This window comes from Vicugna pacos, chromosome 13, assembly GCF_048564905.1.
Source record: "Vicugna pacos chromosome 13, VicPac4, whole genome shotgun sequence".
Taxonomy (NCBI): Eukaryota; Metazoa; Chordata; class Mammalia; order Artiodactyla; family Camelidae; genus Vicugna; species Vicugna pacos.
Genome location: NC_132999.1, coordinates 38,603,644 through 38,616,301, shown reverse-complemented (window position 1 = coordinate 38,616,301; position 12,658 = coordinate 38,603,644). Strand labels below are relative to the sequence as shown.

Here is a 12,658-nt window from a genome sequence, read left to right as displayed (position 1 = left end):
ATACACTTTACAATCATTTTGTGCCCAGACAAGCATTCTGTTTTTCACTTTCAGTACAGTATTCAGTACATTACAAGATATGCAACTCTTTATTATAAAATAGGCTTTCTCTTAGATGATTTTGCCCAAATGTAGGGTAATGTAAGCTTTCTGAGCATATTTAAGGCAGGCTAGGCTAAGATTTTCAGTAGGTGTATTAAATGCATTTTTGACTTATGATATTTTCAATTTACTACGAGTTTATCCAAATGTAACCTCATCATAAGTCCAGGAAGATCTGTACTTCCTTACTACAAATACTAAATATAGCTACACTAGGGATTAGGGCTTCAACATATGAATTTGGGGGGCTGGATGTGGGAGACACAAACATTCAGTTCGTAACAGCTAGCGATCACAGTTTTATTCCATTTTCTAAATTGTTATTTTTGTAAGCTATTGATGTAGAAGAGAAAACAGCATTACAGTATAATCATTTTTTGCAAAAAAAAATTAAAATGCACGAAAAAACAAAAACATAAATGGTGTGTGTGAGTGAGTCTGTGCGTGTGCGTGTAGATAGGTACATTTGTGCAGCAAATGTTGGCAATGCTTACTCTGCCTGGTGAGATTATAGGTCATAATTTGTATTTTGTGGCATTTCAAAATATAAGGAAAGCAATTAACGTAAGAATTAATTGAACAGTAGAACAAAAACCAACTCGATCATGGTATTCTTTTACTGAAAACATTTGACTATATTGCACTTTCAGTCTTTTCCACGTTCATATTACGTGAAAGTGGCATACATTCTTTTAAAACAAGCAATGTTGTTTCGACCGGAAAAAAAAAAAAGATAGATGTTTCCCTTTGTCAAGGGTTTCAAGTCTCCCCACGGAAATATTTACACGTCAATTCCTGGCAGAGGAGAACTGGTTCTCTTCAGTAGTGTCCGGTGGGGACGACGACACAGGCTCCGACACCTTCCGCAGGAGCGGCTGCCTCACCTGGGTTCGGCCCCTGGTTGCGGGCAAACCCAGAGAGTCGGCACCGCCGAGCGCGCATCCCGGGAGGCGCCTGGAGCGGGCGGGCTACGCCGGAGGACGCTGGGAGCCGCGAGCGGAGGCTGCTGCCGCGCACGCGCAAAGGCAGGGCTGCGCTACCTCGGAGCATCTCGTCGCAGCGCGGAGACCCGCCCGCAGAGGCGAGAGGGCGAAGGTGTGCGGTACAGGCAGGTGAGAGGGGTGAGCGGGGGCTCTCTTGGTCTGGGGAGGGGACGAACCGGGAAGCGCCACCTCCGCCCGGCCCGCCATCTCCCGTGGCGCGCGGTGCGCCCCGCGCCCCAGAGTCGGTCTCAGACAAAGGCTGCGAGGGCTGGGACCGGCCGGTCCAGCCCAGGAGAAAGGTTTTATCTTTCCGTTTAAGGAGGAGGAAACAGGGTAAGAGGGGTTATGCGATTTGCCACAGCCAACTAGTGAAGGAGCTGGGATTCAAACCCAGATCCTTCTTGATTACAAATCTCAGACTACTTTAAATATAGTACTGCCTAAAACAAAGAATTGGGTTTTATTTGTCTCTTTACGCTTCACGACACCAGCATAGTGTTTCAGACCATGTAAACTGTGTATATCCACTGTCTCCGTGTATCTTTTGTAAAAAAAACTTTTCAGTGATTGGTGCAAGTTCTAGAATTCTGACCATGTGAGTGAACTTTCTAGATCCTTTTGCTGACTCTTGATGCTTTCTGCTTAGCATCGTCAGGGGACTGTAAAGGTCCCCTGACCTGGAGCTTCCACCTGCCTGCTGAGGAGACAGATGGAGCTCAAGAATGGGAGATATTCCTTGAGAGCCTGGAGAGTAAAAGGTCCAGACTCCGGATTTTGGCATTGTATGTTCCCAGGGTTCCTGAGAGTGGAGGACACCTGTGCATCTGTTTAACCTCCCATCACAGTTTCCAGCAGTTTCCTCATCAAAGTGGACAAGCCAAGGCAGGACTCTCTGCCTTGTGGGCTGCACCAGAGTTCCCCAGAAAGGAACACTGAAGCCATCATGCTCCAGCAGCTCCTGATCACCCTGCCCACCGAGGCCAGCACCTGGGTGAAGTTACACCATCCAGAGAAGGCCAAGGAGAGGGCACCCGTGTGGGAGGATGTGATGAAGATATTTGAAGGAGAAGGTGAGAATAGATTGCTGGGTGGGAGGCAGGAAAAGCAGCATCCTCTAGTGTGGGAAGGAAAGTAGACACTGGAGCAGAAGCATCTCTTGGGGGAGACAACTGGGTAAAAGATCTCTGGAGTTACTTGATTATTGCTTCTGGCCTGGTGTTTTCCATAGTGGTGGTTAGCTCAACCTAAAACCAGTATTTCAGTGTCATGACCGTGTATGTTACTTCTTTTTATCTTCCCCATGGCTGTGTGGGGCTGGGACGACTTGCTTGATTTTCCTGATATTACAGTGAAGAAATGTGAATGAAATGAGTGACCTGTCCAGGTGCTTGGTGGGTAGGTCCGAAGTAGAAGGCAGCAGGGAAAGTACCAAGTGAGCCTGGAGTATCTTGTGCTAGAAAAGTAAAGAAGAACTCAAAGACTAATGGACGTGTACCAGAAGTATGCAACAGCCCAGTTCAAACTTAGGACAGTTTTAAGTGTCCAGATTGATTGTAACATCTTGAGTAAATAACATTCCGTAAGTTCATGATGACACTTAAAATTAAGAAGCAGGGGAAAACTCATGCCAACATTAGAAGTGGCTAATACACTGATTTATCACTTTGAAAATAGATTTTTATGGGAATGAAGGATGCAGCATTTACCTTGCTTTTTAGATAATTTTCAGAAAATACCTGCTAATAATAAATGTAGAAGGAATGATGGAATATTTTACTGTAAGTGGAATAACTGGAAGGTTGTTGGGGAACAGAATATTCACATGGTATCAAAGTATTGCCCCCACAAATCACTTGCTAAATGCCAGGGAAAGAACATACTTTTCTAACCGCAAGATCTGGTGGTCACCATCTTAACCAAGTGTCCCAGTGATGGGATAACCTGACTGTTTGAGCCTTCTGGGTCATATAATGTAAAGCACATGGTATCACCCATGAAGTATCCCTGTTTAAAGTGTTTAGCCTGATACAAATTAAGCTTAAAGGCTTAAGCTCTGTTTTAAAGAAATTACAGGGGATGGAGAAGTAAGATAAACCCCATCATGAGGATATAGTAAGATGGTGTTGGTCTCTTAAAAAGCCAATGTCTTAAAAAAGAAGGGAAGTACTATCTAGAGTAAGAGAGACTTTGAATAACAACCCCTTTAACTGTATGAGCCTTGATTGGCTCCTAGTTTGGATAAAATCCAGAATAAAAGACAGTTTGGGAACAGCTGAAGAAGTCTGAATACGGACTGAATATTTAGATGATACTATGGAATTATTGTTAACTCTCTGAAGTATGATAAATGTTTTTATGGTTATGCAGAAGATTCTTTGAAGTATTTAGGGAGGAAGTATCATGATGTCTGCAATGTTGAAGTAGTTCAGAAAAAACATACAGGTAGATGAAGCAAATATGGCAAATGTTAACGATCGTTGAATGTAGGTAGTAGATATGTGGCTGTTCAATATCATGATAAAAAGTTAGGGGAAAAACACAAGGACAGTAATTCGTGTGCCTTAGTGACTAGTTCATATTTTTAATGCCTCAAATTCAGCCAGTGTTTCTTGAATTCTAGCAGCCTGGCAGGGTATTAAGCTTAACTTAAACAATGGAAAAAAATGAACCAGATATAATTTCTATGCATTTATGCATGCTAATAATACTCAATTGGGGGAGATAATTATAAAAATAAACATAATAGGAGGTAGCCTGAGTTAGATACCAGCGCAGAGATAAAAACCCAGCTTTACGGGGATACAAGGGAGAGGAAGCTTTCTTCTCATTAATGGGGTCTGAGAAAGCTTCACTTGAACTGGTCTAGAAGGATACCTCAGTTTTTCACTGAGTAGGATTTGGGGTAAAGTCCTGAGATGGGTGCCATAGGTCACGTATAGTCAAAGAATGGTGAATAGGATGATGCAGTGGGTGTGTCCAGTGGGCAAAGGATGGTGTTTAGAGGCAGGTAATACTTGGAGAAGCAGCTTTGGACTGGTTGTAGAGGATCTTGAAGTTTATGGTGAAGTGCTTGGATTTTTCTTTCTTGTAAATGGAAAACGTCTGAAGATTTTTGAACAAAGGAATGTCCTGATAGGTCTGTGCTTTTGGACCAGCATTGGCCATTGGGAAACATTCATCCCCCAATCAGTGCCCTGCAGCTCCTCCTCACCATGGAGGCTCCAGTCTGCTCTTGCGTTACTCTCGGTGTCCCTCTTTGTGAATGTGTGAGATAGCTGCAGGTCTGCAGGCAGCTTTTCTATTTGGGGGTTTGGGGAGATACAAACCTCATAGCTCTTTTCCTTCCTCAGCTCTGCCATTGCAGGATGCTGATGAGACCCTGAGAGAATGTTTTGAGGATGAGGTGACCTCTGGGTCCCTAACAGCAGAACCCCAGGTGGGTTGGAATTTCCTGTAACTTTCCTGCAGTTGTTTCTCAGATTTTTTTTTTTACATTTTTATTGATTCATAATCATTTTACAGTGTTGTGTCAAATTCCAGTGTTCAGTACAATTTTTCAGTCATACATGGACATATACACACTCATTGTCACATTTTTTTCTCTGTGATTTATCATAACATTTTGTGTATATTTCCCTGTGCTATACAGTGTAATCTTGTTTATCTGTTCTACAATTTTGAAATCCCAGTCTATCCCTTTTTTTAAGAGCCCTGGACTTTTAATTTTCTTTGACTCGACTTCCTGGATTATATTTTCTTAGCTTGTTCAAAACCAAGCTGTGTGAATTGATTTCACAGATAATTTCCACCATTGGTAGTAACCTTCTTCAGGAACCCTCTTGTTTCTAGCAAACCTCTAGCCATTAATCCAACAAATTTACAAGTCATGTTGAGTGTGTGTGTGTGTGTGTGTGTGTGTGTGTGTGTGTGTAAAAGTATATAATGTAGTTCTTGCCCTTAAACCTCTCCGGATGTCCTCCAGGGGAAAAACAAACATTGTAAAACATTTTTAAAGCAACCTTTTAAAAAGAACAGAGTGAGGTTCTGATATTCTTGGAGCTGTATAAACTTCATTAATGACCTTTAAAAGAGGATTTTTGGTCATGTTCCTGGAGCAGAATTGTAGATGAATAGAAAAGTGAGTAGAGAAGCTACTGGCAGGTCACAAAGGGCACAAACTAAATCAGCTGAGCAGACAAGGAAGGGAAATTTCCAAGGGCGGCCCAATAGTGTCTGTGTATCATAAATGAGCTCATCAGAAGACAGTAGCACTGGCAGCAGGCAAAGCTCTGCACAAGCAAATCCCAGAAGCATAGGGAAACTCAAGAGAATTACAGAGAAATCAGAGAAAACTGATACAGAAGGAGATATTCTTAGAGATGGATGCCAGTGTCAGCCCAATAGGCCTGAACTGCACTCCAGAATTATTTACAATGCATAAAAAGCATTAAAATAGTCTCCATCCTTAAGGAATTTGTTCTTATCTCAGCCTTCTGGCTCCTGGGTTCTCTTCACATTTGGTAACGTTTATAAAAATAACTGTCTAATGGTTATTTAATTTGTGTAGATTGTTCATAACTGGCTCTTATATTTCACAGTAGTGTCTGCCTTGGTCAAAGGAACTTCCTTACTAGGTGGAAGTCACGCCCTCTCCAAAAATGTGCTATTCTCGCCTACTTTTCTTACTAACAGAAATGCCGAGCCCACGGTCTTTTACCCATGCTGAAATGTTCTCATTTTAACCAGTTCTTTCAGCCCCACCAGGGTCCTTGTCTTCTCTAGTTGCCTTAGCCCCTTTTGGACTTTCCCCTTTCTCAAGTTTTCCTAATCTTTATTGTCCTTAATCTAAATTACTGTATACTGTTCTGTCACCTTCTTCATAGAGTTCATGAGTATTTTGCCTTCAGCCAAATTGTAAGTTGAAAAATACAACTTATACACTCCCTGCATTGTTTTGTAACCTCCAGCAGAGAATCAGCCGAACAGCTTTCAAGAGGGTGGCCAGAGAAACTTGGCTAGAGTCTCTTAGCATCTCGACAAGTTTAGACCAACTTCCTGAACTCTGGCTGAAAGGGGACATGTTTGGTGTTCTAGGAACTGTTGACCTTCAAGGACATATGTGTGGACTTCACCCAGGAGGAGTGGGGGCAGCTGGCCCCTGCTCACCGGAATCTGTACCGGGAGGTGATGCTGGAGAACTATGGGCACCTGGTCTCAGTGGGTAAGGATGGGCTCCCTTTGTAACTAGAACCTGCCTATTGGAATAAAAATCTTTTATTTCTAAGCGAAGTGCTATGCTTGGGCTTTGGGTTCTGTGTTACAGATTTCTGGTTCCTTCTGAATAGCAAGTCAGGATTCCTGTGGTCTTCTCTGCCCTGGTCTTTCTGCTCTACCCTTCAGAAGGCCTGAAAGACAAAGAAAATTCTTGGGATGCCTCTTTGACCTCAGCACATGCAGTTTTTTCTTCTCCATGAGCAGGATATCAGCTTTCCAAACCTGGTGTGATTTCCCAGTTGGAGAAAGGCGAAGAACCATGGCTGACGGAGAGAGAGGTTTCAGGAGGTCCGAGTCCAGGTAAGAGCAAGGCAGACAGGGCCTTTGTCATGTTTGCCAGAGAGCTCTGCTTAAAGGCTTCTGCAGGCCATGGAGGTGGCTGAGGCCACCTGGGTGAGACTCACAAGAAACCTGATTAGCACTCTGTCCCTGCTTTCCTGCACTTGCCTCTTCTCGTTAGTTTCTGTGGAGTCAGAAGAAAAGAGATGCCTTTCTCATCAGGGTTAGCTGCCTTCACCATCTCTCCTGACCTGACTTTTGTGGTTTCCTTGCTTTTCCCCGGGTTCCAAACCTTACCCTGATCATGGTTTCTTTCTCCTGTACATTCAGATATTCATGGATCTCTCCTCATTAAAGACAGCATCCTTCCCTGGAATCTCAAGTTGTTTAATCATGGCTTTCACTTTCTTTGATGATTCCATTTAAATTTTTTTTTCCTAAATCTTATTCTGTGCTCATAGGTTCAATTCCAACACTTTTTCAAACTTGTGCCATTTAACTTTTATTTCAGATAATTTATGACAGTCAGAAATCACTGCAGAGTTCCTTCTTACCAAATTCAATGGCTTTTAGCAGTCTTCTTCAGCTTCTAGGAACAGTAATTATGACAGCTCTTTTCCAGGCTGGCTTCTGTGAGTTCTGAGCCTTTTTTAACCCCATCTTGCAAAAGGAAAAGAAGGCTCTTAGCTTAAGAAATCTGTCCATGATCCATTTAGCTGCTACTTGGTGCAGTCAGTATTTGAATTCTAATCATCCTAGCTCCATGGTTCACGGTCTTATGGCACTATTCTGCAGGGCAGCATTAGGTTATACAGACTTCACTACCTTCTTGGCATCTTTTTTCCTACCAGCTAGCTTAATAATTTTTGTCCCCTCTCTTATTGCTTTTTCAGTGCTTCTCATAAGTATCCTTTTTAATGAAGATATATCATTTACGCCTCTGTTAGGACAGGCTGAACTACTGTAGTAAATAGACTCTAAGGTTTGGCTCAAACAAAATAGGAATTTCTCTCTCGTGTACTGGTCTGGGGAATTGTTTAGTTCAATGGACAGTTCTTTTCCACCTGGCAATTCAGGTACAGAGATTCCTTCCACATGGTGGCTCCACCATCCCCTAGGGCTGCAATATTGTCTAAGTTTAGCCAGCAGTAGGGAGAAAAGGCTTATTGGGGAGGCTTTTAGGGGCCAGCCTGGAATGGTTCACATCGCTTTGCCCTCTCATTCACTTCATGGGGGAGGAGCGATTTCAGCGGACACCCCATGGCCCCTCCCACAACCCCTGAGGGGCCTCTGTCTTTCACGCTGTTCCTCTGTTTCTGTACCATCTCCCACAAATGCACAGTAATGGTTTCAGCTATCCCTTTGACACCTGTCTTCTTCATATTTTCCTCTTTGTCTTATCCATTCATATGAACTCTATTCCTGCATATCCCTGGTGTTTGGGGCATCTCTATATAGATGTTGTCACTTTAAACCCAGTAGATCCAAAAAAAGAAGCTTTTTTCTCTCCCAAACAAATTCTCATCCTGAGTCCTCCTGTTCTCTCAGCCTCTGAGACTGGAAATCATGATATCAAGAATGTATCATGCTTTCTGCTCTGTTTTCACCTCATTCCCAGTGGCTCCTTCTTTAATATTACTTGCTAGACAGTGTCTACATCTCCGTGGATAGCATTGCTAAGCCAGTCCCCGTCATCTCATGCCAATCACTGTAATTTCTAGTTGCATTTATTGATGTCTTATTTTCTTTTTCTGAATCATTTTGAATGTTACTGCCAGATTTGACCACATGAAATATCGCATTTATCTTGTTCTTACCCTAAAAGAAAAGTCAAGTAACTCCTTATTCCCTGTAGTAAGTGATCTAAATATCTTTACTTGCTTTTTAAGTTTACTCCAAAATTCATCCAGCTATCACTGAGTAATTTATGGGCTATTACTAAAATGAGGTTAGAAATCCTGGGGAATAAGGTTTTGCTGTGAATGGGAAACATCGCCTCTTTAGGATGGCATGGTCCAGAATGGTTGGATAGGACTAGAGGGTAAAACTCCAGGACACTCCCTCTTCCAAAATTGTTGTCTCATGTATACTATAGACAGAATATATATTCTCTATCCTTTAAGATTTTACAGTGTAATCAGTTTTTTGTCACAAATTAAGAAGCCATTTTTCATCTCTTATGTAGGCAAAAATTATGAAGGTTGATAAAATCCAGTGAGTTTTCAGGAAAAGGCACCCATATTCACTGAGAACACACATATTTATAACTCAATACATCCTCTTTCATAAATCATATGAAATATTGACAGACAAGTATACAAATTTATGTATAATGAATGATAAAGTGAAAACTTTGGGACAACCTAAGTATTTTTCAGTAAGGAAAAGTCAAAATAATGTATCTATAAGTGGAATGCAATACAGTTGTTAAAAAGAATGAGATAAATCTAAATGTGCAGACATGGGAGGAAGCCCATATGATATAGTTGAGTTAAAACAAAACAAAACAGATGCAGAACTGTGTGCATTCCATGATCCCCCTTTTTTTGTAGAAATGTATATCACCATTTATATACAAATTCACACCTTTACATATACATATTGTTGGGAAATGTGTGAACAAATGCATTTCAAAATCCTAAAAGACTGAAAGGAATGGGGATGAGATTGACAGAGGCTATCCCTTTTTAGTAAATGTATTACTTTTATATAATGTTTTATTTTAACATGCAAAAACTATAGATGAAGACTTGAATTTTTTTAATAAAGAAAATTTTGTCATAGAAATATGGGCTTGAGGAGATATGGTGTTAGAATCTTTATCTCTGTCTTATCTCTTGATATTTGCCTGTACAATGATGCCAAGATTCTTCTTAGTCCATTTCTTCTTCCAGTTCACACGGATGAACTCCTCCCAATTTCTTAAAGTCACTTCACTTTTAACAGCTTCTTTCCTTTGACCATTCCTTTACTTTTGTATCAGCTCTCTAGGTGGCAAGATCATATCTGAAGACAGCCCAAGCCTCCTGTATCTAGTATATGTTATTTTTTCCCCTCCTGTTCTCAGTACGGCCGCTTATTTTTTCAAGTGCAATGAATATGGGTCATTTATATTTTTTAATTTCTTTTAGACTTGGAGAGCAAAACAGAAACCAAAGAGTCAACTTTAAAGAATGACATTTCATGGGAAGAATTACACCATGGCTTGATGATGGAAAGGTCCACAAGAGGAAGCACCTTGATTTCCACATTGGGAAGAGTCTCCAAATGTCATAAGTTAGAAAACCACCAGGAGAACCAAGGAATGGGTGAGGGGCAAATCCCCTTGATCCGCAAGAAAACACTCACTCAGGAGAGAGGCCAAGAACCTAACAAATTTGAGAAAAGTATTAATGTGAGCTCAAAAGTTGTTCCCGGACCAATAGGTCCTTCAAGAAGAAGACACCATAAATATGACCTATCTGGAAAGAAAAATAGATACAATTTAGATTTGATTAATCATTCAAGGAGTTATACAAGGATGAAAACCTTTGAATGTAGTATTTGTGAAAAAATCTTCAAACAGCTCATTCATCTTACAGAACATATGAGAATTCATACTGGAGAGAAACCTTTCAGATGCAAGGAGTGTGGAAAAGCCTTTAGCCAGAGTTCATCCCTTATTCCACATCAGAGAATCCACACTGGTGAGAAACCCTACGAGTGTAAGGAATGCGGGAAAACCTTCAGACATCCATCATCTCTTACTCAACATGTTAGAATTCATACTGGGGAGAAGCCCTATGAATGTGGTGTATGTGAGAAAGCATTCAGCCAGAGCATTGGGCTGATCCAGCATCTGAGAACTCATGTCAGAGAGAAGACTTTTAAATGCAAAGACTGTGGAAAAGCATTTTTTCAAATTAGACATCTTAGGCAACATGAGATTATTCATAGTGGTGTGAAACCTTATATTTGTAATGTGTGCAGTAAAACCTTCAGTCACAGCACATACCTAACTCAGCACCAGAGAACTCATACTGGGGAAAGACCATATAAATGTAAGGAATGTGGGAAAGCCTTTAGCCAGAGAATACATCTTTCTATCCATCAAAGAGTCCATACTGGAGTGAAGCCTTATGAATGTAGTCATTGTGGGAAAGCCTTTAGGCATGATTCATCCTTTGCTAAACATCAGAGGATTCATACTGGAGAAAAACCATATGATTGTAATGAATGTGGAAAAGCCTTCAGCTGTAGTTCGTCACTTATTCGACATTGCAAAACACATTTAAGAAATACCTTCAGCAATGATATATGAAATATGTTCAACATCAGAAAATCCCCAAATTGGAGCAAAAGCCTCTAAATCAGTGGTTTTCTGACTTTTGGATTTCAAGAACCAATAATTATTTTTACTGATTTGATCCACTAATACAACTTCTAAATTTTGCCACATTTTTTTAGAAAAGATTTTGCCAGCATTGTTTCAGAAAAGAAAGGGCGTTGTAATACTTAAAAATATAGGAAAGATATAATCATGAAGAACTGCCCTTTACACTGAATTAAATCAGCTTTATGAAAATCTCCCCAGTTTGTCTTTATTTTTCTCATGTCACTGTGGGCCAGTGAAATCATCATGGCAGGTCAGTGATCTGTGGATTGGCTTTGAGAATCACTCTTTTAAATATCCCTTTAATGAATCAAAATATATCATAATTTTTATTAGAGCCCTTTATATGCCTAGAAGAGTATAAATTAAAATGTCAATTGTCTCATTTCTAGAAGAAATAATGTTAAAGGGAGTTTTCTAGACTTGATAGATAATGTACTATACATGAAGTACTTACATTTTATGGTTTCTAGTAGAGAGGAATTGGCAAACTTTTTCTGCCAACAGCCAGATAGTAAATATGTTAGGTTTTATATGCCATATGGCCTCGGTCAGGACTGCTCATCTCTACTGTTTCAGTGTAAAAGCATCTAGAGGCAATGTATAAACCAGGGCATCTCAGCCTTGGCACTGCTGATAATTGGGGCCAGATGCTTTGTTATGGGCAGCTGTCCTGTGCTTTTTAGGGTGTTTAGCAGTATCCCTGGCTACTAGATATTAGTAGTCCTCCCAACCATTGTGACAACCAGAAATTTCCCCAGACATTGCTAGCCCCCTGTGGGGCAAGACAGTCTCTAGCTGAGAAACACTGACGTAAATGAATGGGTGTATCTGTGTTCCAATAAGCTTTATTTAAAAGACAGGTGTTGGGTTGCATTTAGTCTGAGGGTTGTAGTTTGCCACTCCTGCTATAGAACATGTAAGATGACTGCTGTTGACAATAGATTATCAGTTAATGTCAAATTAGTATGTTTGTTTATATCTTAAGTCTTATTTCCTTATCAATCCCTTTTTGTGGCGAAAAGTTTCTTAAAATCACAATTGTAATGTCATTGTGGAAACCTGTGAATTATTTATGGAGATATTTACGTAGACTTCAGTTCATAATGATTTTTTGTTGTTGTTCATCCACAAGTGCTTTGGGATATGTCTCTAAAAGATAATCACTCTTTTAAGACTTAACCACAGTGCCGTTATTACACCTTAAAAAATTAGGCCAGAATTCCTTAATACATATTTATGCCTTTTTAAAGATAGATGTATTGAGATTGGTGGCTGCCATTTTCATCGTTTTTAATTTTCCACTTGCCAAGTGTGCAGGATTAGATTCAAATATGCTTTCTCTTGAGTGGGAGGGTCTTTCAGATAACCCCCAGAGAAACACATCTATTGGCCCACCAAAGAGGACCAGGGAGAAGGTGACTACAGGGGTCAAACTGAGGCAGGGAAGTGAGAGAGGGAGTGGAGGAGTTGACTCATAGTACCTCACTGTATTAATAAATATTGCGTCCTTTGAACATAACTGGAGATTGGTCAAGTTCAACTTCTTACTCTTAAATGGCAGAACAAAGAATTTAACTGCCTGTGCATTGTGTGAACTATCAAAAGTAAAGCTATTAATCCAGAATATATATACCATTATCCCTAG

The 12,658-nt window shown here is 40.6% G+C and overlaps 1 protein-coding gene across 1 annotated transcript in view; it reads left to right on the top strand.

Moving 5' to 3' along the window:
• Positions 1 to 993: 993 nt before the first annotated feature.
• ZFP69B (ZFP69 zinc finger protein B) overlaps positions 994 to 12,658 on the top strand; it is a 32,602-nt gene continuing 20,937 nt past the window's right edge. Inside the window, exons 1-6 of the mRNA XM_072975874.1 lie at positions 994 to 1,214; positions 1,732 to 2,155; positions 4,436 to 4,521; positions 6,180 to 6,306; positions 6,564 to 6,659; positions 9,770 to 10,935. Of these exons, the coding sequence (XP_072831975.1) occupies positions 2,029 to 2,155; positions 4,436 to 4,521; positions 6,180 to 6,306; positions 6,564 to 6,659; positions 9,770 to 10,935 (1,602 nt within the window). The 5' untranslated portion in view covers positions 994 to 1,214; positions 1,732 to 2,028. The remainder of the gene's footprint in view (positions 1,215 to 1,731; positions 2,156 to 4,435; positions 4,522 to 6,179; positions 6,307 to 6,563; positions 6,660 to 9,769; positions 10,936 to 12,658) is intronic.